This window comes from Athene noctua, chromosome 3 (assembly GCF_965140245.1).
Source record: "Athene noctua chromosome 3, bAthNoc1.hap1.1, whole genome shotgun sequence".
Lineage (NCBI taxonomy): Eukaryota > Metazoa > Chordata > Aves > Strigiformes > Strigidae > Athene > Athene noctua.
Window position 1 is genome coordinate 48,174,437 of NC_134039.1, and position 26,612 is coordinate 48,201,048.

The 26,612-nt window shown below is 37.2% G+C and overlaps 1 protein-coding gene across 2 annotated transcripts; it reads right to left on the reverse strand.

The window, feature by feature from the left end:
• On the reverse strand, positions 1-26,612 carry CPSF6 (cleavage and polyadenylation specific factor 6). 2 transcript variants are annotated; one of them, XM_074902888.1, is made up of 10 exons: positions 26,477-26,612; positions 17,985-18,194; positions 15,966-16,069; positions 15,100-15,245; positions 14,210-14,383; positions 12,574-13,078; positions 10,155-10,270; positions 9,668-9,821; positions 8,550-8,741; positions 1-1,044 (listed from the first exon to the last, which is right to left on the reverse strand). In XM_074902888.1, the coding sequence occupies exons 1-9, from the start codon at positions 26,534-26,536 to the stop codon at positions 8,555-8,557; spliced, it is 1,656 nt and encodes a 551-aa protein (XP_074758989.1). In that variant the 5' UTR covers positions 26,537-26,612; the 3' UTR covers positions 1-1,044; positions 8,550-8,554. The 2 variants fall into 2 exon arrangements, with proteins under 2 accessions (XP_074758989.1, XP_074758988.1); XM_074902887.1 differs by having other exon boundaries at positions 8,550-8,744.

Genomic DNA, 26,612 nt, shown 5'->3' on the forward strand with positions numbered 1-26,612 from the left:
TGAGAAATGGAAACATCTGGTTTCTTCTGGCACATTTCTAATATACAACTATGTACAGACTGCTACGGTCTTGGGGATGGGAGAGGGAACACACACAAGCACTATAAAACTGTAAACAACTGCAGGGTTTTGTTTTGTCTTTTAAACTTAACCTTTCTACCCCTTATTATGGATAGTTTAAATTCATACGAACAATTTAAGTTTACATTAACTGTAGTGTCAACCAGGATCAAGGCTGTACAAGAAAATTTTCAGCGTGCTTAAAAAACACGGGCCTGGGACCACCTGTCCTCAAAACTACAGACCACAAAGAGCTGCAGTTTTTACAGTTTTATATGTCAATTAGCAAATTCACAAGCCACCTAGATAAACACTGCTAGAAAGCAAAATAGCATTAAAGGTTTTATGTAACCACCTATTTTCATATCAAAATTGAATGTGAAAGGGCAACATTAGTATGTTTAACTCACTGAATGTAAGATTAGGTTGAGGCATATGCAAGAACTATTGCGATGTTTTTAAAGACAGCATCAATGTTTTCATTGTAACATTATCTTTAAATATTGCTGAACACAAGACTTTCCCTGAGGTGTAAACATCAAATAACTTGAACAGCTTTACACATCAGCCCCATTAAACAGTTTATTACAACACTACATCTACTGTAATCAGTGGTGCTGTGTACAGACATTATCATATGAACAGTTTAACATGAACAAACTACTATAAAAACAAGCATTTACTTGACTTTTTCCAATTGCTTGCACATTATAATTGCCAAATGTATATAACCAGTAATAAAGTTGCAAAAGCTATAAGTTTTAAATCACACAGGTTTCCCTCAAATAAAACAGTTAAGCAACATAAAAAAGTAAAAGAGCTACTGGTTACCATGTATGCAGATTTGCTTTATTCAGATCTATTCCTGTTCATTTTATCCATGAATCCTTACAGGCTCAGTTCAATCACATGAAGCAAACTGCTGGACAAGCATCTTTCCTTGAAGAATGTATCTTGTCTTGCATGCTGTTCCTCTTCCTTCAGCTGTAATGTGTCAAAATTTGTGATGTAGATTTTGCTAGTCCCCATAATACACAGAAAATTGTTGGCTTATCTATACATACACAAGTCGTGCATCTACTTCACCATAATGTAAACTATCACAAAATACCCAGAAGCAGTAGCTACTTGTGCACGAAAATGTCTTCTAATACAATAGTTAAAAATAAAATTAATCTTGTTGTACAACAAAGTTGAAAGAATATAAATTTCACAGCTGAAGTATTGAATGATAAAGGAAGAAATAGCTACTGTTCCTGTGACTGATGGAAACAGTTATATAGAACATTTCCTGAAGTACGCACTCTGTAAGAGTAAATGAACAAGCACGTAATTTTGCAACAGCTAGATTTTTACATTTTTACCTGCCCACTTACAGAAGTTTTAAGCTGATTTGACATTTAAGCAATGCACTGATTGTATAATGAAGTGGATGGCTTACAGCTCAGTAATATTTAGAAGTGCACAAAATCAGATACCAGTACTTCAAAATTTTCAGACTAGTGGCAGGCAGGATGGGTTTCACATCTAAAAATACACGCTCGCGGTTTAATCATAAGAACCCACTTTTTAAATAATACAATATAGACTTGCAGGTTTCCTTGACTACTTGCCCTAGAAAAAACCCCAAGCCCTACTTCCTACTCTCATCTGTTTTGGCAAATTAAGGAACCACACCAGAGTCAATTACTGTAAGAGTTCACAAAATACTTGGGATGGTATAATTCCATTCACTGGATTTCAGTTGAATTCCATTACAAAACAATTAGCTATTTTCATTAATAATTCACAATTCCAACATTCAATAATTTCAAAATAATTTAAATCAAACTGTTCAAAAAACCAACACATTAAATTGTTCATTTGAAAAACAAGACATTTAGAGGAGCAATTTCATGAACGTGCACCAGTACACAGCTGTCAAATATTTGTCTACTAGTATAATTTCAAAGCAGTTGGGAAAACAAAGTACTCAAAATTTGCATGAACAATTGATACATTTCTTCTTCCTTTCCTGAAAGTGACTTAATTTTTAAAAAAGTGTAACCAAGTAGGCTCTATACACTACAGTGTGCACATACACTAATCCAAACCCAAAGCAGTGACTGGAATTTCTTTTGTTATTCACAGACTTTATACCCAAGTCATGAATGTATTAACCAGTAACTACTTTTAGGGAAGTTCCTTCCCCAGGGACCAATATTTCCATAGGTATTATGTACTGTTAAAATTAATTAGTAGCGAAGTGACAAAGTGCTGTCTCCACAAGAAGTGTTCAGAGTTGCAAGCTAAATTAGCACAAACAGGGGAGAATCTCAGTTCAGTGAAGAAAGTTAAGTATGACAGCTGTGAGACTGCGTGTCAGAATTTGCTGCTCTTGTCATACAATTGCTATGGCAAGAATTATGGATCTTTATCATTTCTATGGCAACAATTAACAGATCCAAAGCATCATATATATGATTTATAATACTAGCATCGGAAAGCTTTGGTTCCTGGAAATAATTTGCTAAATTTGTAAGGGTACTTATGGAACTACAGGAACTTTAAAGAACGCACGATGAACTGGATTTATAATTAATACTTTTCATTATAGAGCTCTCAAGATGGTCATCACCACACTGAACCCTCATCTTAAAAATCACAACCAACTAAAATCCAAAGCAGTGTACATTTTGGTTGCAAGTATTCTGCCACTACATCTTGGCAAAATTGGAAGCCTTTGTGGTTCCAAAAGGAAGAAATAAATCTGTATAGATTATATGTTCAATGCTCAGCCCTTTTCAGTATTCTACAAGGAAGTAGAATATTGAAGTAAGAAACAACTTTAAAGAGAAAAAATATTAAATCTCTAGTCAGTACTTGGCAATGCTGTTTTCCATCTGCCTCAAGCTCATATAAGCTATCCTTCCCAAGCATGTGTTAGGTTTGTACAATTAAACACCATACAGCAATCAGTTTCTCAGCATTTCTATTAATAAAACCCAAATTTCAGACTGCTCTATTAAATAGTTATTTTGTGGTTTAAAAGTTAAGGGTTTATGCCAGACCATTTCACAAATGACATCCCAGAACTTAAGTGATCAAACATTTTCGTATGTATGCAAGATGCAGCTTGAGCATTTTTTTCCACAAAGACAGACTTACAACAAAACCCAATAGATTTCTTATATAAAGCATCTTGCAGTAGCAACTGATTCTTCCCTTTAATTCCAGTTATCCAAATAAGCATATAAAAAGCTTTACACAGCTTTTAGAAGTGTGAAAATCCTACAGTACTTTAAAGCTGTATGTGCAAACACATCATGTTTTGTTATAGTAATTTCTGAAATTCAATTTCTGAAATTATCAATCTCCCATGTTCACATTTCAGTAAAATGCATGATACACATTTGTCATTATATCCTAATAGCTCCTAAGAATTACTTCATGTAATTCCCCTTTATTGTATTCTATACATCAAAGAATAAATATACAAAGCAAAAATCCCACAGAAAGTATCAGCTTGAAAGCCCAAATTTGTTTTAACTTAGCCTACATTGCAGAACATCAAACCTCCAAATACTGTGATGCTTCATCTATAACACAGTGACAAAGAACAAATTTCAAGCTGGACTCTCCCTGTCTTTCTGCATGTAAGCTAAGATACATATGTGATTCTGTTCGTCATATGTGTACAGACTATTTTACCACCACTAGCACCTTCTTCCACTTGTTGCATGCTCCCCCTCTCACCCCCCATTAGAGTACTTACCTGGTATCTTTGTTTAATCTTAGTGTATAATTTAAGATCAACACCAGAACAATTCCCTGATTTTATACATAAGTTTACATGAGAAGAAAAAGAATGCTCCCAAACTAGTTTCATTCATCATAGGTCTTTCTTCTACTATCCCAGCCTGTCTATTCACCAAAAATAACTGATGAACAGAGGTGTGTTCAGAAAACTCAATCTCTAGTTTACAAAGTAAAGAGATGTGAATTACTGGCAAGTATCTTTAACATTAATATATGAGGAAGACACAAAAAAGTAGATCAGGCTGCCACAGGAAAACATAAAAATGAAGATTTTTTTTTTTTTTTTTAAAAGAAATCTTAGTTCTCAAACCACAATGAGCAAAAGGAAGAAACTAAATTTGTTCGTTCTTTGGAGAACACCGCTTCAAACCAACATTTTCACTTGCAAGTAACTTATCTGTTTCAAATGCTATAAAGTTTCTTGGGGAATGTTCACATAGCTCAAATTTGTCAGAACCACCGACTTCAAACACCAAAGAAAAAAGCAGAGGATGTGGGGAACATAAAAATGTAAGCGTGTCTGAAGACACCTCAGAAGACAACAAAATTACTGCATCATGCTCATGGAAAGAAGTTAATAAAAGTTATGCAGTTATGCATTTGAAAATGAACAACAGAACGAGATTTTCAGTTTATTTTTCTTGAAGGTGGTAATATAATTCAAAAAAGAGAAATCACTGGACATTAAAAAACAAACTATTATCTTTCTGTAAAGCACCAGAGTAGCCATAAAATAAACTTTAACCAGCACATAAGAACAGTGGCAGTGCTTGACTCTCTCAGTTCATGGTGGATTTCAAATACTGAATCAGATACACAAAGCATTCTTTCTCTGATGAATGCTAGATGCAGTAGAATAGTGCCAGCCCTACATATGTGCTTCCTCAAACCCACACATTTTCAAAAAGAGAGATTAACTAAATGGCACTTGTAATACCTGTAATACTAAGAGGGTCTAAAATAATCCTAGACAGGTACTCATACCCAGGTCTTGAACAATGCTACCATACAATCACTTAGAATTCCATTATTAACTAGAAGCTTATTACTAAAATAATTACCAAAATTATTTACTAAAATAATTACCAAAATAGGCATGTTCCTATTAATTCACAAGGTTTCTCAAAAGGCTAATTTCATATTTCACTTGATGTTTACGTGGTTGTTAATATACTATTACAGGACAATTCCTACTTATAAAAGCAAAAATATAATGAATTACTTAAACTATCAGTACTGATTTTCCTTCCTGACACCAAAAAAATTTCAGCCGTGTTAGTTCTTAGATCACTCCAAAGCTGAAACTCTCAGAGACCTGAGAGCAGTTTTTGAAGAAGCATAAGCCTCAGGCTTTAAGTTACTTTGCTTACAGTGGTTTGAGAGCAGAAAAATCAGAGAAAAAACATGAAATATGGAGTACAAAGTCTACATACATATCAACTGTTACAATGTTGTGGTTTGTCTTTGCAATTCAGTCCAAATCCAGTTTAAATAGGAAATATTCAATCAACCCAATAACAAAAACATAAAATGAAAAATTTAACATTCAGCAGTTAGATATTCAGACAGATTAAGATTGGGACAATGTATCAGCTAGAAATACATCATTGAGTATCAGTTGACTAAAAATATCTGTCTAAAAATGTCAGGACTCATGCTGATGAAGTCACATTACTGTTCTGTTTGTACACGTTAATTTTGCTGGTAATCCTTCTAAGTATCATTCTACTGGATTCTTAGTTTTCTTGAGTAATACAGGTTAGACATTTGCCTTAAATCCATTGTTCTCTTATATCTAACAGGCTTTCTACAAACAAAGGCAAGATGTTTCAAGGAAACATTCAGTTTATAGTAACTCTGAAATGGATTATCGACATACATGAGGCCTTATACAAGTGAAGACACAAAGATCTTGCAAGAATTTAATTTTAAATAATGAAGTGTACAAACAGAAGTGTAAATACCTGCTATGGTACATCTAAGCTTTTTAATAAAGTTTTATTATTATAAACACATTTAGTAAATTATTCCAATTTAAGCCATCTCTATAAATGTAATACAGTACAAACTGAATTTCACTGTATACAAAAATGTTCACAATGGACCTTTAAACTCTTCTAAACTAGATGTGTAACACTTTAAAAAAAGCCAGTACAGTATCACAGTTATGACTACAGGTACACAGTAAGTATAGGTGCCGTTCATAGGTGCAGGCACAGAGGCAATTTCATGTTATCTGGCAAAACACAGTAATATGGGGAGTAGATCTTTTCAGCACTGCTGATATATATTTTATATATTTAAGTGACTGAGACTGTTAAATCCGTTTATGAATATTAATCAATGTAAAGAACGAAACAAAAAATGTATGGCAACATATATCTTAGTGAAAATGAAACATACAAACCAGGAGGTAACTATTTCTTTTATATATGTGTGTGTATAAGTATATAAAAACAAAACTACAATAAAGGCCTTCTTCATTAAGACAGCAACAAGACAAAATGTTTACAACTTAACTTTAAAAAAATATCAAATGCTTGCATATGTGAATACTAAATTCGCCCTTTAAAACAAGTTCTTAGGACCTACTTTCTTCTTTTCACAAGGGAATCTTACCTACGCAACCCCTCTGAAAGAAAACAGAAGTGCCAGCACACAAAGTTGAAGGATGTTGCACATGTAAATCCCACCTGAACTGAGACTGAAACCGCAGTCTCATTTTAAAACTGTGCTTTGGAAGTTATAAAATGCAACCTAATGCTATTTGATATGTTTTCTTGGGGTAACGAGGTAGGGAATCTGTACATGGCACAGAAACTCTGTATCTAAATGCACAACACTAAATACACAAAAATTAAAGATAGATTAATCAAGTATGCCAAGGGTAAGAAAAAAAAATAATCTTAATTTCCAGGTCATTAACAGGTTTTAGTATGGCTTGCTCATCTCCACCAGAAGGAAAACACTCTAGAAATGCATCCATCACTCAGCTCTAGGTTTACCACCTCCTCTTAATAACAACTATTTGTAAATATCACAAATACTCATTTATCATAAAAGGTAAAAATCCAGTTCAACAAAAGAAACTACATATATTTTTCTTAAATCTGTACTTTTATGTTCTGATGTTTTACAATTAAGAACCAAAGTTACTATCGTTATGCAATTCCAGAAATATTTCTACCAGTCCTTTTTTTATGACAAAAAGTGGCATTAACAGATATATGCTGCCAACTTTATTTCAGCTGTCAAGTTTCACCTTCCTGTTTAAGCCTTTGACACCCCTTCTCTAGATCAGGTACTGCTTTGTGTGTCCCCTGTTAGTATATGAACCCAAGACAACCCACTTAATACTAGACTAGAGCATTTAGTAGCAGAATTTGTCCTCTCTCCAAGTCAGTGAACACAAAAGCCTGACTGAAAAACCTGACGTTTAACCAATACAGAATTATATTTTCACTTAGGAATATACCCCACTTACTATGATTTCTAAAAATTTTTGGTCTATTTAACTTCTGTAAATGCACTTCCATGAATAAATACTACATGCAATTCTGGAAACTAAATCTGGAGGGTAAATGTAGGAAGTGAAAGCTGGGCAGACAGGCAAGTCTGTAAGCTTTAATTTTAGTGTAGATGTAATGGGAAGTTGTTCTAAAAAGGGAAAAGACCACTGCAGAGAATCTAAAGGGTAAGGTTTTTTCCAACTGTCAGAGAGAAGGTATCATAGGTAGCTTGGATTCCCAATCCTCAAAATGGTACACTGTGTAATGTGAGGAACATTTCAATGTATTTTAAAGCTCTCAGCAGTATACTGAAAAAAGCATTATTTAGCACACTACTCTTGTAGTAGCTGTCTAGACAATTGATGCATGAGAGACTAATGAGATATGGAATAAAAGAACACATTAGTTTGTGAACAACCAGAACAGAAACAATCCTTGAGTTATACATTTGTTTACTAGTCTTTAGAAAATGACTTTACTATCTGAGGGGGGAGGAAATGAAAAATCAGGGTGATAGGGAACAACTGATCGTAAGAAGGTAATACCCAAATTTAGCTAGAAGGCAGAAGATACTGACAGGTCATATTTCATAAAATAAAGAGCAAAGTCTAGCTGTAACTCCTGAATTTGAGTAAAACTCAATGCAAAAAGGAAACAAAACACCCAAACAACACACCCATGTGTGCAAGGACAGCGACTGTATACATGTGTTCCCTAACCTGAAATAATCCACACGTGACATATGAAGGGCTAAATTCTGCAGTCCTTACACAAGTAGATTTCAAAATAAAAAGTTAGTATTTTAAAATACAACCATAAATTATGTATTATCTTCTAAGGTTACAAGGAGAGCAGACTTATTCTGGCTTACTGCTTTAAGAATTGGTTTAACTGCATTTTGTAAAAACTGCAAACATTAATACCACCTAAAATTAAAAAGGCAGCAGGCAAACTGCAGAAGATAATCACACAAATACTCCCTCCCTCCCAAGACCAGTTACCTGTCATTACTTACCTATGGTCATGTCAGATGCTGCAAGAAGAAAATGATTCAGTACATACCTCAGGACCATTTAAATGCAGACATTAATAGTGTATGGTGTAAACAATCCCAAACCTAGAGTAGTTACTTTTAGTAACTCAGTAAACAGTAAAGTTCAAGAACGTGAAACAAATGCTCACCTTCTTTAACGATGACGATATTCTCTCTCTCTGTCTCGTTCTCTGTCGCGATCTCTGTCACGATCACGATGCCTCTCTCTTTCACGGCTTCTTTCCCGATAATAGTCATCGTGACGATCTCTACTACGTGACTTGTGGCGCCTACTTTTTTCTCGTGACCTACTGTGGTCCCTCTCTCTGGATCGCTCACGTCTTCTAAAAGAAATTACTTCATTAATTTTTTCTTCAAAATACATGCCATGCACATGCCAATTTTGTATTGTTTGTGAGTATGAATTTGATCAAAAAAGGATGAGAAAAGTATCTGTTTGCTGTGATGCAGGTATGTTTTTGTATATAACATGGAAGGGAGCCACCACCTTTTATAGCAGCTAAGAACTCAGTTACTGGTAGTAAGGTGCACCCACTTTCTAATCTATCATGGAAAAGCACATGCTCAGAATGGAGGATGAGATGGCTAAAATCAGCTGGGAGAATACACCATACCTTAAACAATTCATACAACATGGCTGCTAATCTCCACACTGACTACACTACTTCTACTGTATACAAAAGGACTAGAGGCTCAGCATTTGTCCTGACACTAAAAGTTTTGAAAGAAATACCAATCTCTTATTTGTACTAGTAGAAGAGTGCATGAATTTCAAATCTACCTACTCTTAAGATTGTAGGCAAAACCATTCTGACCAACTTTTTTTCCCTCCAACTCAAGCATATTTCTGCTGTGATAAGTGTGAAGAAAACTACTTTTAAGCAAAATGAAAATTGGCAAATATCTCCAATCTTAATTTTCAATAGCAAATTTTAATAAAAATTATGCACTTAACTGATAAAGGATAATTCTATTTTGAAGTTTAAAAATTGCAGGAGTACCACATAGGAAAGGATTCTAAATAAAATTAAGAGTTAAATTTAAGCTAGTCAGATCAATTTTGAAAAGAAGGTTTATTAAAAGGCAGCTAAGTTCAGGAAACACCTATTTGGTTCTTTCACACCTTTCCTGTGCAACTCAGCAAATCACTAAGCTTCTTAGAGGACAGAGTTTCTTCTCTGTGAACTAGTCCTGCACTACACCTTCCCTTTTGTAAGTAAGGGCAGATGGAAGAGGAAAGTTTTACCTGGATCCAGAACCATAAGACTTGGACTCAATTCCGTGAAGGCAGTCCTGAAGAGAGCTAATAAGTACTTTACAGCGATCATCTGCAGACACTTTGGACTGTTTAATTAAGGAAATTGCTGTTACCAAGGTCTCTATAGCACTTCCATAGTCCCCTGAAAAAAATGTAAGATTATGATCAGAAAATTATGTAAATTAAAAATATTTTTATCTGTAATAGTATTACCATTTTGAGTTATCTTCACTCCAACAGCCATTCAGAACATTTACAGTAAAACCAAATATTAAAATACTGTCCAGATCAGTACTCAGAAGGCATTCTCAGAAACTACTTAGGGCACAGAACAAAATCAGTCATAGGTTGGTACCTAAATTCAGCCTCCTATTAGGAAAACGTGGCTTTGGGGCCGCCAGTTTCCCAACAGAAATAACTATAAACTCTTTTCGGTTGGGTAGAATAGCAAGCACATTAATCGAATTTTACTAACCAGCACTGGCATCTGATACAGCTCTTGAAATGGCACTGCTTGAGATCGCCCTATTTCTATTCATGATTTCTTCAAATTCTGCTTCACTTAGAGGTGTCCTTGCTGCATCCATTTCTCTGCAAGCAATAAAACTAGTATTTAAAAGGTTAAGAAAAGCTTCAGAAGATATCATTGCAGTTTTAACAATCCAAGTTCGCAACTTTAAGCAAAGTGACAAACAGAAAAGAAAGCAGGATCTGGGTTTGGGTTTTGTTTTTGTTAAGGACCATGTTACAGTATAAAATCCTGAAAGCTAAAGAAAAAAAAAAAACGAAAGAAGGTAAAAACCAATTAAGACATTGCTGTATAAATAGTCTTATTCTTGTTCATCCCATCTATTTTGGAAGATTCAGCAGCACTTAATATTGTGCTTTACAAATATTTATAATTTCTGTAAAGCCCTCGAAAGTATGTAAGTAGATATCCCAACTGAATGGATGTGGAAATACATGTACATAGACAATGCAACTTTTAGCAAAATTAGAGATCATTTTTACAACAATACTGGAATTAGAACTATATGATCCTGTTTCCCAGATCTTAACTAAGACCAGAATGCTGTAACTTATGAAAAGCAAGTATAGTCTATCATCTTTAAAACACTCAATTTTCTGAATGATACTTCAACATTTTACAGCTAATTTTGGTTTTTTATTTCTGGTCAAGTTCAAGTTGTTCCAATTTGATCTCCAAACCAGTCACGGTAAGGAGGAAGCAATAAAGCAGAATCCTTGTACTCATTACACTTTTTTTACTTGAATTATTAGCTACCTATACAGAGTTTCAAAAGTAAGAGACGTTAACCTACACAAAAATTTTCCCAGAAGTTTTGCAGTGTCCTATTAGCCAGTCTCTGTATCATATAGATAATTTGGAGAAATGTGTTAGAGACAAATGTTGAGACTTAAACTGGCCCACTGCTTGATATTTCTAGAACAGTGTTAGTTGTTCTGGTAGAAAGAAAATGCAGAATAATAAGCAATGCTATCCTCTTAATTGCAAGAAGTGGAACAAGATCCTATAGCCAGTTTAGCATAAGAGGAAATGTCTAAAAATTCATACCTCCCTGAGTTTTGAGTATTATTTTTCGTGTGCCTCCCATAGAATGGAATATGTAATTTTTCTCTTATGGACATGTTATTTCCAGTGAAACGCCTATGATATATAATTAATGACAATTTAAATAGTTATGGATGATAGTTTTAACATTTTTAATGAAAATACTGGACAGTAAGCTATACTGTCCTATTCCCACTCCTTCCCTCCCCAGACATTCTATGAACTGCAGACAACCTCGATTTTTGTCCATTAAAAACCACAAACACCTTATCATTTTATTATATTTCAGGCAATTAAGCCAAATGCTTGAATTTATATAGTTTCTGTATGAAGACAGTATGTACAGATGCGTGGGGTTTTTTTTTAAAAATTGTGATAAAAGAATCAAAGTGTCTTTGCAGAAAACATTTTCAGCAAGTGTCTTTCATACTAGCAGTAAAATAAAGGATGAAAAATCCAAATGTAACTATGTAAAAATTGTCTTTCTTACAATTTATCCCAAAATTTTCTGTGATGAATACAAATATGGTGAAAATCAAGAAACAGCAGCAAGACAAAGAGATGCTTGAAAGCACAGATGAAAAAGATGTTTCAAACAAGATGTGAAGGACTTAAAGTCAAGTCAGAGAGACTCAAAAACTCTGTTCCGGATAGGATTAACCATAGGAAAAGCCACTGCTACAAAACACAGCAAGATTACACCAAATGAGCAGAATCATCTTGACAGGAAAGGCAGATTTTGCAAAGTCTTGCAGTAAATGCACACCTGACTTTTGAGACAAAGACTAACTTTGAATTGAATCCTGAAGAAAAAAGGGACAAGCAGAGCTGCCTGACAATGAAAATGGTATGAGCTTGGTATGGCACTGTATTCAACATACCCACATATTCAAAAAGGAGAACTCCAGAGCATTCTAAAAAGACAGCTTGCAAAGCACAATGATAAAGGTACTAGTCAAAATTTCAAGTTAAGACAGAAGCACAACCAGAAGCTGCTGCATAAGAAGTGATATATAAGTTTGCATGTAGAACACATGGAATGATGACACTGCCAAATACAAACAGTGAAGACAAACAGTTCAGAGCTGAAAAGGGAAAAGGAGATTACTGGTGTTGCATTCCAGGATTTTCTTACTGCTACAAACATCTTTGAGATTATGTCACTGAGAGAAGTGAAAAGGGGCAAATCAGAAGACTGTTGGGATCCCTTCCACCCCTATTTTTCATTATTTCTAACATTTGCATTAAAAAGGAAAATCAGATGCTCCCAACAAGAGGGGTAAAATCTGCTACCAAGCACATTACACAAAAAACCACTCACCTTCCAGGTGGCCCATAGTCACCTCTGTCATATGGTGGAGGTCGGCCATATGGGTCTGTTGGAGGTGGGCCACGGCTGTCTGAAGTAGGTATGCCACTATTGGCTGGTGGGGGGAAGAAAGCTGGATTCACATGTGGTGCAGGTGGTGGAGCACCTGGAGGTGGCCCAGGGAGATGTGGAGGAGGAGCAAGAGTCAGGGGTGGCCCAAGAGGGCCAGGTGGACGAGGGGGAAATGGACCCGGAGGTGGAGGTGGACCCTGCTGAGGTGGTGGTGGACCTGGTGGTGGCCCATAGCCTGGAACTGGTGGTGGAGGGCCTGGAGGAAGAGGCCCAAGTGGAGGCTGACCAAAAGGCTGTCCTGGGAACAGAACTGGTGGTGGTGGACGGTCACCACGATTAGGAGGTCCAGCTAATGGAGGTGGAAGGACCTGACCAGGAGGTGGAGGGCCTGGTGGGCCTGGTGGGCCAGGAGGACCTAAAGGTGGACGTGGGGGAGTTTGTCCAGCTAAAAGAAAAAGATAAAATAAAGTTAATAAATATAAAGAAATAAAAGACTTAGCAAAATAATTTAAAATTTTTGCCTTTTTTTAATATTCTTAAAAACAACAAAAACAATTCTCACTGAACAATTTGCAGCTTACACAACACATGCATGGTCTCACTTTGGGTCCAACAGCTTGGAAGATTTTTAACAGTTGCTTGACTATCAATACCTAGATAATAACATTAACTTGAAAAATGACAAATCACCCCCCAATCACTTAATCACCTGCTATTGTTACCAAAACACTCAATAACTTACAAAAATCTAGAAAACTTTGCATCCTGCTTGCACCTGCAGCTAGTCTTCCATATAAAGCATTAGATATATTATCTATTAAAAATACAGGAAAAGCTTTATTGGAGAAGGTAAATGCAGTATCCAAACCTACTTTCAGGTCCTCATTAGTAGGTTTTTTTGTTTGTTTGGGGTTTTTTTTTTTTTTTAATTTGACAATGCCCCTTTGACTGTTAGGAGACAATCTACTAGCGAATTACATTTATTAAAATACTTAAGCTGAAATAAGAACTTTACTGCAACACAAGCCTGATTGTTTAACAAAGATTTCTCTCATATCAGATACCTGACTAAACATGAACACCTTCAAATCAGTGGTATTCTAAGTGCCAACTAACTGATCTGTCAGTGAGCATGAATTAAAGCTGAATTTCTGATGATGTGCAAACTTGTAATGCAGTAAGAAACAGTTACTTTACGCTCTCACCGTGTAATGCTGGTGACACCAAGAATACACAGACATTCTCACACCATACAGCAAATCAGAAAGTCTGAACTACACTGCACTAAAGACAAGTCCACCAACTAACATGATCTATCTTAAATTTTTCATACTTTAAATATATATACATAAAGAATGTCTCTAAAAAATGTTATTATATTGCTATGAAATTTAGAAAGTACAACTCCCTAAGTATATATATCAAGACAATGTTGTTGAATCCTATAATCCAGCTGTGAACATTGATTACAGCATGTTATTGAATTGCCTTGATCTTTGTAATTCCCCAGTAAGTAAGCTGCATTAATACAAGAAAATACAAATTAAACTGAAATTCCATGTATTAATAATTTTACCTGGGAAAGGTGGTGGTGGCCCTCCTGGCCCTGCTGGTCCAGGGAATCTGTCTCCACCTGGAATGGCACCTGGAAAACGACCTCGCCCTCTGTTACTAGGTGGAAATGCTGCTCGTGAGCTCCCTCCTGGGGGACCAGCTTTACCTTCCCCAGACATCTGGCCAGACTGTGTGGCTGCAACGGAAAAATAAAAGCGTCATCACATAAATCAAAATAGGTTAAAGCTTTTCAACTCTTGATGCAGCACTAAAGCATGACCTTGTGAGTACCAATTTGTTCCCCAGTACCCAAACCCAAAGCTATTTGGGAAAGAAAAATTGCTTTACTAAAATATGGCAGTGTTCCAGTATCCCCATACTAACGGAATAGGATCTTGGGAGACTTCCTTCCATGCAGTCCAAGACCACAAAGTAACACATTTTCATGTTAGGACTGGGAAGCACAAGACAAGGTGTTGAAAGAAAACACAACACAGAATCTCCCTTCCCCATTTTATCCTAAGTACAACTTATCCAAACATCAGAATTTAGTCCAATTTCTCTACAAATGTTCAATTTCTAAATGCCGTTGTGCTTTTTTTAAAAAAAATTAAATCCTCAAGAAAATGAAACTGTAAGATAACAGTTTCACAAAGCTACAAGCTTCTCTCAGCGAGTGTTTTCTCTTGTCAAAACAACAGATCTTCAGTGTATTAAAAATAATTTTTTAAAAAAAAAAAATCACTTAAGAGGACCATCTTTAAACAAAGCTGCAACTTCATTCACCTTCCTGGAAGTACTTTATAGATATTTTAAACTATGTAGAAATTATCAGACATGGAGAGAAAAGCTGCAGTACTACTTTTGAAATTAGCTTCTATTTTTCCAAGACAGTACATGAGAAAGTCTTACTTTTCCTTGACTGCATTTCAAACTGACTCAGAAATTGTTTATTACATGGAGTCACAACAGGATTTTGCCCATGCAATTCTCTTTTAGGCAATAAATCCATCAACTTTTTGGAGGATGCTTCTGATCCCACACCCACAAGGGCAAATCTGAAAGAAAGAAGAAAAAAGTTACACCACAGTTTTTCCATTTCCTGGATATCCTGGGTGCCTCTTGAAAAAGGTAACAACACAGTAACTAAAATACTTAAAAACTAAATACAGAAACTGTCTCACAGGTCTTAGTGCAGTTTTCAGAACAGATAACTCATTCTAGGACATATGTGCCAGTACAAAATGCATCAAAATATTTCAAAGCAAAGGCAGCTTTTTGGTACAGTATCAATACACTACACATAAATGCTTATGATCAAGTTGTTATTAACCATTCAGTGTATTCTCATTACTACTAAGGAGAAAGGCACATTCATGCAAGGAAGATTGCCAGTGAAAAATGGCCTCGAGTGCTCATGTTGAACAGTTAATGGAAAACAAAGCATGTAAAGAAAGATTTACTAGTAGAGGTTGGGGGGACCTTTACACTGAGGAACAACAAATAACACCACCACACTAAATGAAATCTAGGAGCAGCCTTAATGAAGATAACCAACAAGGTTTAACTTGCAAAATAACGACACACACAAACCCATCATAAAAAAATTATGCCCAAAGTCATTAGGATGAAATTATATAGCAAATCATTGCTGGATATCAATAAACAAAGATTATCAGTTCACATACTGACAGTTATGAAAACTGAGAACTCTTTCTCCACTCCCACCCTTCCAAACTTCAGTCCATTTACAGAAAACACAAATGACAAGTTCTTACCCTTTAGACTGGCCATTAGCACGGTTTTCAAAAAATTTTATCTCCAAAATATCATTTACCCCCAGTGAATGAACTGCTTCAGTTAAGTCTTCATCTGTTGTCCACTGAAAAATATTTTTAACATTAAACTATGAATGCTTATCTAAAACACCATGAAAAGGGCAACTAAGTTTTCCATGGGGTTTTTGGTTTGGTTGGTTTTTTGTGGTTCTTATTTTGTGTATGAAATTGGTCAAGATGAATACTTTATTCAGGCTGTCAATATTTTCTGACCTTTGGAGCGCAGCCATTTATATTTTACAATTCTCAGAAAATTAATTTTCAAGATGTACACACTTCCCCATATGCTACATTGTATCAACTCCTCCACACAGTGCTACAGTATGCCAAAAAAATATTTGTATTTGAGTACAAGAGATTGTATTCTGAGTACAAGGCTTCAACTATTTCAGTAACTGTTACTTTTTCCAGACAAGATGATTTTTTTCCTCCCACTGATTCAATTGTTTCCACACAAAAGTCAATTTTAAAAGCCGTATCAACTCTTTGAGAGCTTTGACTAATGAGAGTTTAATCAGCTACGCATTATCTGTACAAAAATAGCAGTATTTACAGACAAAAGAAGGGAAACTAGTACAGAAACTATGGTTAAAAACAACTGCTTCCACTTAACCAAACTGACTTGCTATAACTTCCTATTAATTACTATGTAGTGTTTAACAATTTCACTTATGCCTGAAGACGCAAAAATACATCAATGCTTATGGTTCTCCTACTTCTGTAACTCCATCACCTCTTTAAATTTCATAGGGAAAGTGCAAACCAGGCTTTCAAGATTCTGAACTACTTATTTGATCTCTCTCAAAGCAAAGCTTCTTTTAAAAAGTCAACAAATTACTTTTCTGAGAGGTAAACACAAAGAAAACAAACACAATAGCAAGTCTAAAGTAAACAAACGCACTTTTTGTGGATAACTTCATTTATGAAGCCAAATAATGAAGAATAGGTACAAAACACTACACATTGGGCCACCAGAAATTGCGACATTTGACTTGAATGAGTTCAGCTAATTCATGTGCATTCTACTGATTCCATTCCTTTATTTTAGAAGGGTAAAACTGTTAAGTCAACTTCTTTACTTACCTACTAGCTCCTGAAATTAGGATACTGTAAGAAGTAATGAAAAAACACCTAAGCATCCATTACGCATTCTTTTCCAAGTTTAGCACTAGCAAGAAATTCATCAGATGGGGGAAAAAACCTTGAATGAGAACTTTTCATGCATGGGCTTGGAAGAATTTTATTTCACGTAAATATATATAAACTCTAGATAATTTAGTTACCGACCAGCTCTTGCACTTTGTTTGCTTAAATGCAATCAATTTTAAAATGCTTTAATTCTAACAAAAGTAAGTGTCTTAAGGGCAACTGTAGTTCAGTGTTATCCCAAATCTGTTACTGCTAGGATGGCAGAAATAAGCCTGAAGGTAAATACGTGAAAACAGTTTTGTTGCAAGTCACTGCCCTGGAAAAAGGGAAGTGGAAAAAGGGCCTGGAAAAAGGTAAAAAGTCATTTCAAAAAAATCCCAGAGAACTTTTCAGTTCCTTTTTAAACTAAAAACTTCAGCAAGGGTTTACTAAAAAGTATGTTTGTTCAATAGCCTTAAAGTATCTGCAGGCATAGAGTATTTGATAGTTTAAACTTGTCCTCCTCTTTCATTCAGTTCTCTAAAAACCTTAAGAAGATGGCAGCACAAATATCCCTTCATAACACTTAAAAACACAAGAGGAAACTTTAAACTTCATATTTACTGAAGATTTGCTCGATTTTTCAGACAAGAGAGCTTCAGACAGGCTTACTATATTTCAGGTAAAAGAAAAAAAATTAACAAAACCCCCACTTGCTCAGCTGTACTCTTAATATGTCATATAAAACAATTTTTAAGCCAAAAATATTTACAAATAATTGTGTTAATTCTAAAATTCCTCTCTACACCTCAACAGTATTAGGATACTTACCCAAGTAAGATTTCCAATGTACAAGGCAATTCTTTTTCCAGTATATGTATAGACAACATTTGGTGCAGCTCCTTTACCTACATCATCCCCAACAGACGGTGGGAGAGAATCCATGTAATCACGATCTTCTGGGGCATCTCCATTATTCGCAGATGGAGAAATTACATCATCATATAAATCAATCTGATCATGTCCACCATATTCAGCTTCCTAAAATACAAAAGACACCTTGATCATATTTAACATTAAACACTCTTAAAACTTACTTGAAACAAAACGCTGGGATAGCTGCCACGTTCCACAGACACAGTATGTCTGATCCAACACCTACACAACATCCCTGCTGAAAAGCCAACTCACAGTTTCATCCACATTAAAGTATATAAAATGCTTATGACTTCTATTAGATTCTAAACTGTCAAGGAAAAATAAAACCCATAATACCTCTGGCCACTGTTTTGCAATGCTTTTGCCCTTGTAATATTAACAGAAATCCAAAAATCCCACAAGCCCTACTCTCAGAATTAAGAGACATCAGCAACACGCAAAACGAGACTCTAACATTAATTCTCAAGCAAATCTTTTTTTCCATTAAAACATTTGGTAGAGTGAACAGACCAAGCTTCAAGAGCCCTGTTGAGAAACACAGCATTCTACCTTTCAGATTTCTACTGAATTCCTAATTTGATTTTTAGCTTCTCATTCACAGAGGGGTCAGACAGACAGAATGCTGTTTTGTTTCATTAAATTTAATAAACCCAAGGGTTCGTATTCATTAAACATTTATTTATTCATGGGCTACAGAGGGACTATTCTACAGCATCAAGGCTGCCTCTGGAACATTTTGGTTCAGAAAAGCATCGTGGGGTTTTGGAGTGAATCACTCCCTTCTCCCTTGGGTTGGTACAGGTTACAGCACAGTTCTGGCCAAGTAAACTAGATTCCTTTCAGAGGAAATGGAAACAAGAGTTTCCTTCCAGAAGCTTGGCTTCACGTGCTCAACAACTGTATACTACCAACTAAACGGGAACACATGGGTCAAGATCAATTAGTGGTCCTTCAGACAGCTTTGAATCGTAAATGTGGTAGGAATATTTGGTCCAAAAGACCAGACTAAATTTAGTCTGAAGTAGACCATGCAAACAGTGTGTTAGGTAGCCAGAGGGGCCTGAGTACCGACTGCCTCAATCTGGTGATGTGCTATCACCAAGCCATATTACTTTTTATTATAGACAGCTGTACTATCTCCAAAGACAGACAATTAAAAGAAGGATAAAACACGCTGACTGTAAATTATAATAATCTCCCTCACAAAAACACATATAAGTCTTTTTTTTAAAACACAGTGAGATCACTTAATCAGTGAGATTGCTTAATTCCAAATATGAAGCTGGGTGTTATATATTTGTGCTAAGGAACTATTTAAAAAAATACTACTTCTGATAGCTGCTATTTTTCATCTTATATACCACCACTTACCATATTCAATGGTGATCAACTCCACAACAGGATGTTGCTGTCCTTTTTTACTATCCTAGCAATCACTTACAATCAAACAGCCCAATCTGTGTGAGAGGTGCCATCTAAATGTCTGACATGAAGGCAGTATCTTCTCAGTGAATAACAGTGGTCCGACAAAAAGCTTAGGAAGGTCAAGCAGTGCTTAATGTTAACCTTCAGCTCTTATATTGACTTTCACAGGTTGCTTTGCTACATGCTAAAGCTGGACTTCAAAAGCCTACATACAGAGTGTTCCTGGAATCTTCCACCCTGATCCAGAACAGAAACAACCTCACCAGATCTTTATATCAGCAATATTTCAGGGCCTACTCTCTTGTGAATCTGTATGTAGAAACCCACACTGACATCCTACATAGAATAGTTCAAGGTACCAGATACAGTGACTAGAGGGAGTCAAGTTGGATTCCACAGAAAAGAGGCTGCAAAGCGAGGAATCTTGATAGAAAACACAATATATCCACAACCACCATCAGATGCTTTGCTGACTTGAAAATACAAAAATATTCATTATTGAATGCTATTCATACGGTGAGGGTATCACTAAAATAAAAAACCAAAACAGATAAACTAAGTTTTAGCATTGTCAATCAAGTAGATTTGATCCTCAGTAAACTGCACTGTCCCAATACACTCTAAAACTTCAACAGAAATTTTCTTAAGTTTATCACCATTAAATTAAGTGAAGGTTTTATAGTTTCACCTAGTCTGTCCAGTTCTCTGCCTCAGTTTGATTCCTCCTGTCATTGTAGCTAATGAAAGTATGTTCAAAGAACTGCTTGGGACAGGCCTAAACATGACATCTTACAGCAAGATTAAGGATGATGTCACAGGGCAATTAAGGAAATCCTCTGCTAAATGTGCAGTAATTCTAGTCATCTGTGTGTATGGATGATGACTTCAGGGAAGTAGAATTCAGTCTTGATAGACAGATCCAAACAGGCAGTCACCAGTCTTAGAGCAGGTGTACACCAACAACCTATCTCTCAGAGAAGGCTGAGGTCAGCATTGCCAAAATACTAGAGCAGGCAGCAGTCCACAGCTCTACTGCACTTCCCTAGTGGCAAGAAACTCCTCTGAAACACATCAGGTTTCTATCACATATGCTTTCAGGTCACCATCAAAGGAGGGAGAGAATTATCAGGGCAGCACAGCCTGCATGTCATCTGTGGGGGGGGGACTAAAGTGCCCGACAGCGTTGGTGCCTTAATTTAAATCAGTAAAGACCCAACAGAAGACCTGATGTTGTTCTCCACAGTCTCTTCTTACATTGTGCTGATTTTGCAGCCAGCACAGAATTCATTCAGTTACCAGTCTGTCAGCAAGGTGTGTGGCTAGATGATTAAGAATGATATGAGTCAGCAACAACAAGTGTAGATGGAAGAGAGGTTTCTTGATGGCTGTTGCACAAGATTCAACAACCCTTCCCCCTTCATAGGTGTACCATGGAAACTTACCTAAACACGCCCTTATTTCCTAGACGCAGGACAGCAAGAAAAAGAATACAGGAAGTTTTACTTCTCTCTTCTTAGCTATTTCAACAAATGCTCTGCCTGTACTAGGAATATTTTTTGACCTCTTCCAATTTCCTCAGTTAAGAGAAGACCATCAACCACAAAGAGAAATTATTTCTGCTCAATTATAGTAATTCACAATCTTACAGATAAACATGATAAGAAACAAAGTCAGCACTGTTATTCTGGCACCCTCTACAACCGACTCATGAGTAGCAATATATTTCCAAAGCCTCTGTTTTAACTAGACCACAGTCTGAAATACTGTATCATCTGCTCTGGAAAATTAGGACTTAAATTCCACATTTTGTGCTATTACATGGGACTGGGTGAATAAAATGGGTATGAAGACATATGGTCTCAAAGATTAATACCGAACGAGCTGTTACACTTCCAGTTACTCAGCCCTTCCCAGTATTTTGTATTTTAATTACTGCTTGCAGTGGTTTGCAACATTCGAATAAGAAAGCCATAAAGATCACAGTCATGTCCAGAAGGGACAAATTAGAAGTGTTATTTCTTTTTGGAACTTAGCAGCCATACCTCTGAGTTGCAGAAAACTGGTCATCCCCTTTACAAGTGCTGTTTTGGAAAGTACTTTTTTTTAAAAAAAAAAAATTTCTTTAAACTGTACCTACAGCTGAGACTTGCTTTTTCCACTCAACTCTGTTCAATTTAAGAGTTAAACACTAAATTACCCCTCCAAAAAGACATTAAAAAATAAATTGGTGATATAAATAAAAATTTTAAAAGTTTGCTAGTTTCTGAAAAACATTAAGAAAAAAAATTTATCCAACTTCTCCCTTCTCACATTTTTATTCAACTTACAGTATATGTGGTCAAGAAATCTAAATACACATTAGCATCCTCACTTGAAAAAGTTTGCAGGTCCTGAAGAATAACAAGTTAAAGACATAAGCAAAAATCTTGATTAGCTGCCTGAACACAGACAGTAGCCTTAACAAAACAGCCGGCCTTTGATGTTTCTGAAGTAGCACACTGCCTGTGGCAGTAACATCTACCAAGGTGTACAAGTTTGTTAGACTGAGATGCAGGTTTACTCTACAAGCCCAAACACTCTCAGCTCTACAACTGTCACACCACTAAAATTTAAGCAATCTGATCCCTTGTCAAATAGAATAACTAAAAATTTACAAGTAGTCAAAAGTATAAATTAAATGAAGGTAGTATTGCTGTTTGCATTAGAACAAAGATAAGGCACCATATGAGATAGTCTCGAGTCTTCTTTATAGTTCGATATTTGCAAATATACAAAGGTTATCTCTTCACCAGGTCCCTTTCGACAGATCAACAGAACTGATGAAATACATATGCAATGAGGTATTGCGCATACATTTTGTAATAAATGCAGGTCTGCCAGCTTATATTTTTCATGACCAGGACAGTGCTGCTCTTCTGAGTATAAATTTATTATACCACAATCTGTCCGTTCCCTCCCATAATGAGACAACTGTCCTCCTGATATAAAGGCTGTTTTTAATAACCTGTTTCATGCAGCCATTAAAGGCTAGCTTTTATTATTTACTACACACAAAAAAAATGTTTCTCTCGTGTTATAGACAAGAAGAGAGTAACTAACACGTTCCTAGGAATCTGTAGCCACAGAGGTTTCCAGATAATTAGCTGCTTAGCTGCTTACTCTATCTAAATCACTTTTATTATCCAGTTACAAAATACAAAGTCAAAACTCTTTCATTTCTAATTTGTTAGCATTTAAATATCAAACTAGAACACTACAGGCATGTTTAGACATATCCACAATACAACTATACAAGTATACTCATTAGAGTATAAACAAAGCAAGCACTTTTCCCACAGCATTAAAGTAAGAGATCCTTAAATTGTTTTGCATCCTCTGCTTGGTCATAAGGATTTTTATATGTATACATATGTATAGTACGTATAATAAAAGCAGTTTTTTAATGCTTAATTGTGCACATGTGTGTATGTGAAAGTAAACTGGGAAGAGCTGATCAGAGCATCAGAGAACTTGACATTCATGGCCACATAGATCTTCATGACTGCAGGGAAGTAACCCAGTTCGCTGGTCAAAGTTGCAGGCAACCTTGAGTCAGATCCAAGCTGGCCTCATGCATAGGCTCCTCATTATCTCAGTATCATGCACTCATACTCTAGGTTTTTGTGCACAAAACCACACCCTAATAGTTGCTAAAGTGCCACTAATCTTACTGCAGTCTTCTGTCACTAAGAGAATGCCAGCCTCAGCCATTTGTATGCAGATAGTGCAGGTCTTGTGTGCAGCACAGATCTTTTTCTTGAAGAATGTGTAACACATGTAGGGAGGTGATCAAAGTAAAATAAGCCATGCAATTCTTACAGGTCACAAGCAATGTATGCAGGAAGTATTAAATTTATGAGACTCTTGTCTCAAAACAAGACTTTAAATAAGTATGAAAGACTGCTGGATGAGGAAGCCAGCTTAGAAGAACAAAACGGAAAGTGACTCAACCAAGTTCACCCCTCCTCCAAAAAAAGGCAAAAAAAAAAAGCAAGCACAACTTACAAAAAAAAAAAATACAACTGGTGCGAGCCAAATTGAGTAAAGCTGTCAGCCCAAGGACAAAGAATACGATTATGATGAACAATAAGTTAATGGAAGAGGCAACACTGACAGACAGTTTTGATGAGCTCCAGATGGAATGGGAAAGATGCAGTTTCACTAAAAAGATCTGACTTCAAGTGTAGTCAGCTCATTGCAACCAACGCTAAACACAACCCAAGAGTTCTCAGTTGTCATCCATCTTAGCCAGCCTGTCAACCCATGGCTCTGTGGTCTTTATTTCACCCTTACAATCTGTGGTTCATTTAGTGCTAATCAAGCAGAACATCGCCCCCCACCTTCTCCTGGAAAAGGGCATTAAAAGAAAAAAAAAATTCCAGAAGAACCTCAAGGATTAGTACCTTGAGGCCCAGAACAAGACAAAACAACCAAGAGAAACTCATCCAGCCACAAACCCTAACCTGTTTACTACAGATGCAAACAAATATTGTTCCAGGTTATTTATAAATACAGTTATATTGTACCTACAAGAACAACAAAACTACACAGTATATTTTTCAGTTCATGCTACCGGCAAGACTAGTGGAAAGGGTTCCTATAGCTGAACTCAAACAAATACTGGTAAGTGAAATTAACATAGCACAGCACAATCAAAGAACAATAGTTTATTGCTTTACACATGAAGTAATTTCTTCTTACAAATATGGTGTTCCATAAAGTGTTGGCTACATAAATTAACAATGCAAATAACTTTCTCCATACAGCACCTTCTCAACTGTCATTTTCAGCCATCCACAGATATGCAGAATCACGTTCTGTCTTAACAATTTAAGATGTCAGCTTCAAAGAAACTGTAATTCACAAATAGAAGCTTATAGAGGACCCCTCACAATGATGTCAGAATTAGAAGTAGTAAGTAATATTGTAGAAAGTAACAACTAGCCTTCTTCCATACTTGACAGAAGGAAACAGGGAAGTGGTGTCAATCTCTTCCAGTAAAACTTCCTATTTTAAAGCAATATAGTTCAACTAAGCAGGTCCTGAGACATAAAAAGTCACAAAAACAAAACTCAGAAAAGAAACAGCAAAATTTGGGGAAAAAACCCACAACACCCAAAGCCAAGCTGAAGGAAAAGGGGCACCTAGCCTCTTCTCACTTTTCTGCCCTATATTTTGCAAGGTTCACAAACTGAAGCAGCGAACTACAGAAACACAGCCCCAGCAGGAGAGCAACTGGGGTGAATACAGTGAAAAGAGGAGAAGGGTCTCCTGACTGCTGGAATAAGCTAAACCACATTATCACAAGACTCTATTCATCTGCATCTTCATCCTCCCTTGCATCATGGCTATAGGGAATATCAATATTAACCACCAGGACTCTGTGAGCACAACACAGTACCCATCACTTTTGTTCTGGCAGTACCTGTCTGCACTATACTTACAGTACAGAACTTTTCCACTCTAAGGGCATCTGCACATATGAATTTAAACAAACACTAATGGACTCAAATTGTTTTTTTCTAAAAAAATTGATTTGTTATCACTTTTACCTGGAACCGATTAAAACAAAGCCAAGTTATACAAGAAACTGAAGAGATGCACTCTTATGCTCAATGGTATTTCTCCTAGGGTTCACCCCCATTTAAATTCATATAATGGGTTTTCAACTCTAAGGACGGAACCTTCACATGTAGAGAAACTAAGAGCAAATAAGTCCTCTCCATCACCTGCTCTCTGGTATGACACTCTTTTACAGTATAACTTCATGAGATTACTAACTTGTGAATTACTTTATCAATAAATAACTGAAGAATTAACGTTTCCCGAGATAGTTATAAATTGCTATCCAAATTAATTGTGACTTCCATAACCTATTACCTGTGTCCCAGTTGTCTGTAGGGCAGCAGGCAGGCATACACTTGGGCACTACTCGGTAAATCCAGTAAATGTGTGAAAGCATAGTTCTCGTTATTTACATTCTAGAGCGGGAACAATGCAATCTGGGGCAACACAACCTGAAGACGTGCAGGAGGCACAAGTAGGGCAGATGGCACACAAAACTGCTACGAACATCAGATTTCGGTAGGAAAGTAGGCACACGGCTTTTTGGGAAAGACGAAGGGTAAAAAAATAACTAGAAAAGTGAACTACTTGTAACCCAGGAAAGTTGTGTTTATTTCATCCACACTTCCTTACCAAAACAGAGCTCCTTCTCTAAAGAGCTGCGTGACTTTTTTAATAACTAGAAAAGAATAACAAATAATTTTAAAAAAAAAATAATTTTAAATTAAAAAGGAAGACAGTTTCTCCAGTGCTGCGGAATAAAGCTGCTCTAGTTCTGCCTCCCCCGCAAAGAGCAGCCGAGAAACTGCTACCGCTCGGCGGCTTTTTTACCCATCTGCAAACAATGGCAGTATTTCCCCTCCACCGGCGGGAAGGAGCTGCTCTCCCCACCGCATCCGGGAGGGTCCCATCCTCCTCGGCCGCCGCCGACCCGAGGCAAGAAAGGGATCTGGGGCCGCTCCCTGCGCGGGGACTTTGGGGAGGGGGGACAGGCACTCGCCCCCGGCGCACCGCGGCCTCTCTCGCGCCCTACCCGCCAGCAGCCTCCCCTCAGCGACCGCGGCCGGGCGGCACGGCGCGCACCACCGGGGCGGCCCCGAGAGGCCCCGCGGGAAGAGCCGGGCCGCGCCGAGCCGAGCCGGAGACGCGGCCTGCCCCCCCTCCGTACCCGCACAGAACCGCGCACTCGACGGCGGGAAAGCGCGACGGCGGTGCCGGCCGAACAATGGCGGCGGCAGCGACGCGGCCCGGCCGCCTCGCGTAGGGCCCTGCAGGCGGCGCGGCGGCGAAGGCGGGCGAGGGAAGGGAAAGGAGGGGAGGGGCCGCGCCGTGCCGTGCCCGCCGGCCGCGCGTACCTGGTTGAATTCCTCGCCCACATCGGCGTAGATATCGATGTGGTCCACGCCGTCCGCCATGATCCCGCCCGACCGCGCCTCGGGCCGCCGCCAGCCGCGCCCGGCTCCGGAGCCGCCGCCGCCGCGGGAAGGGGGA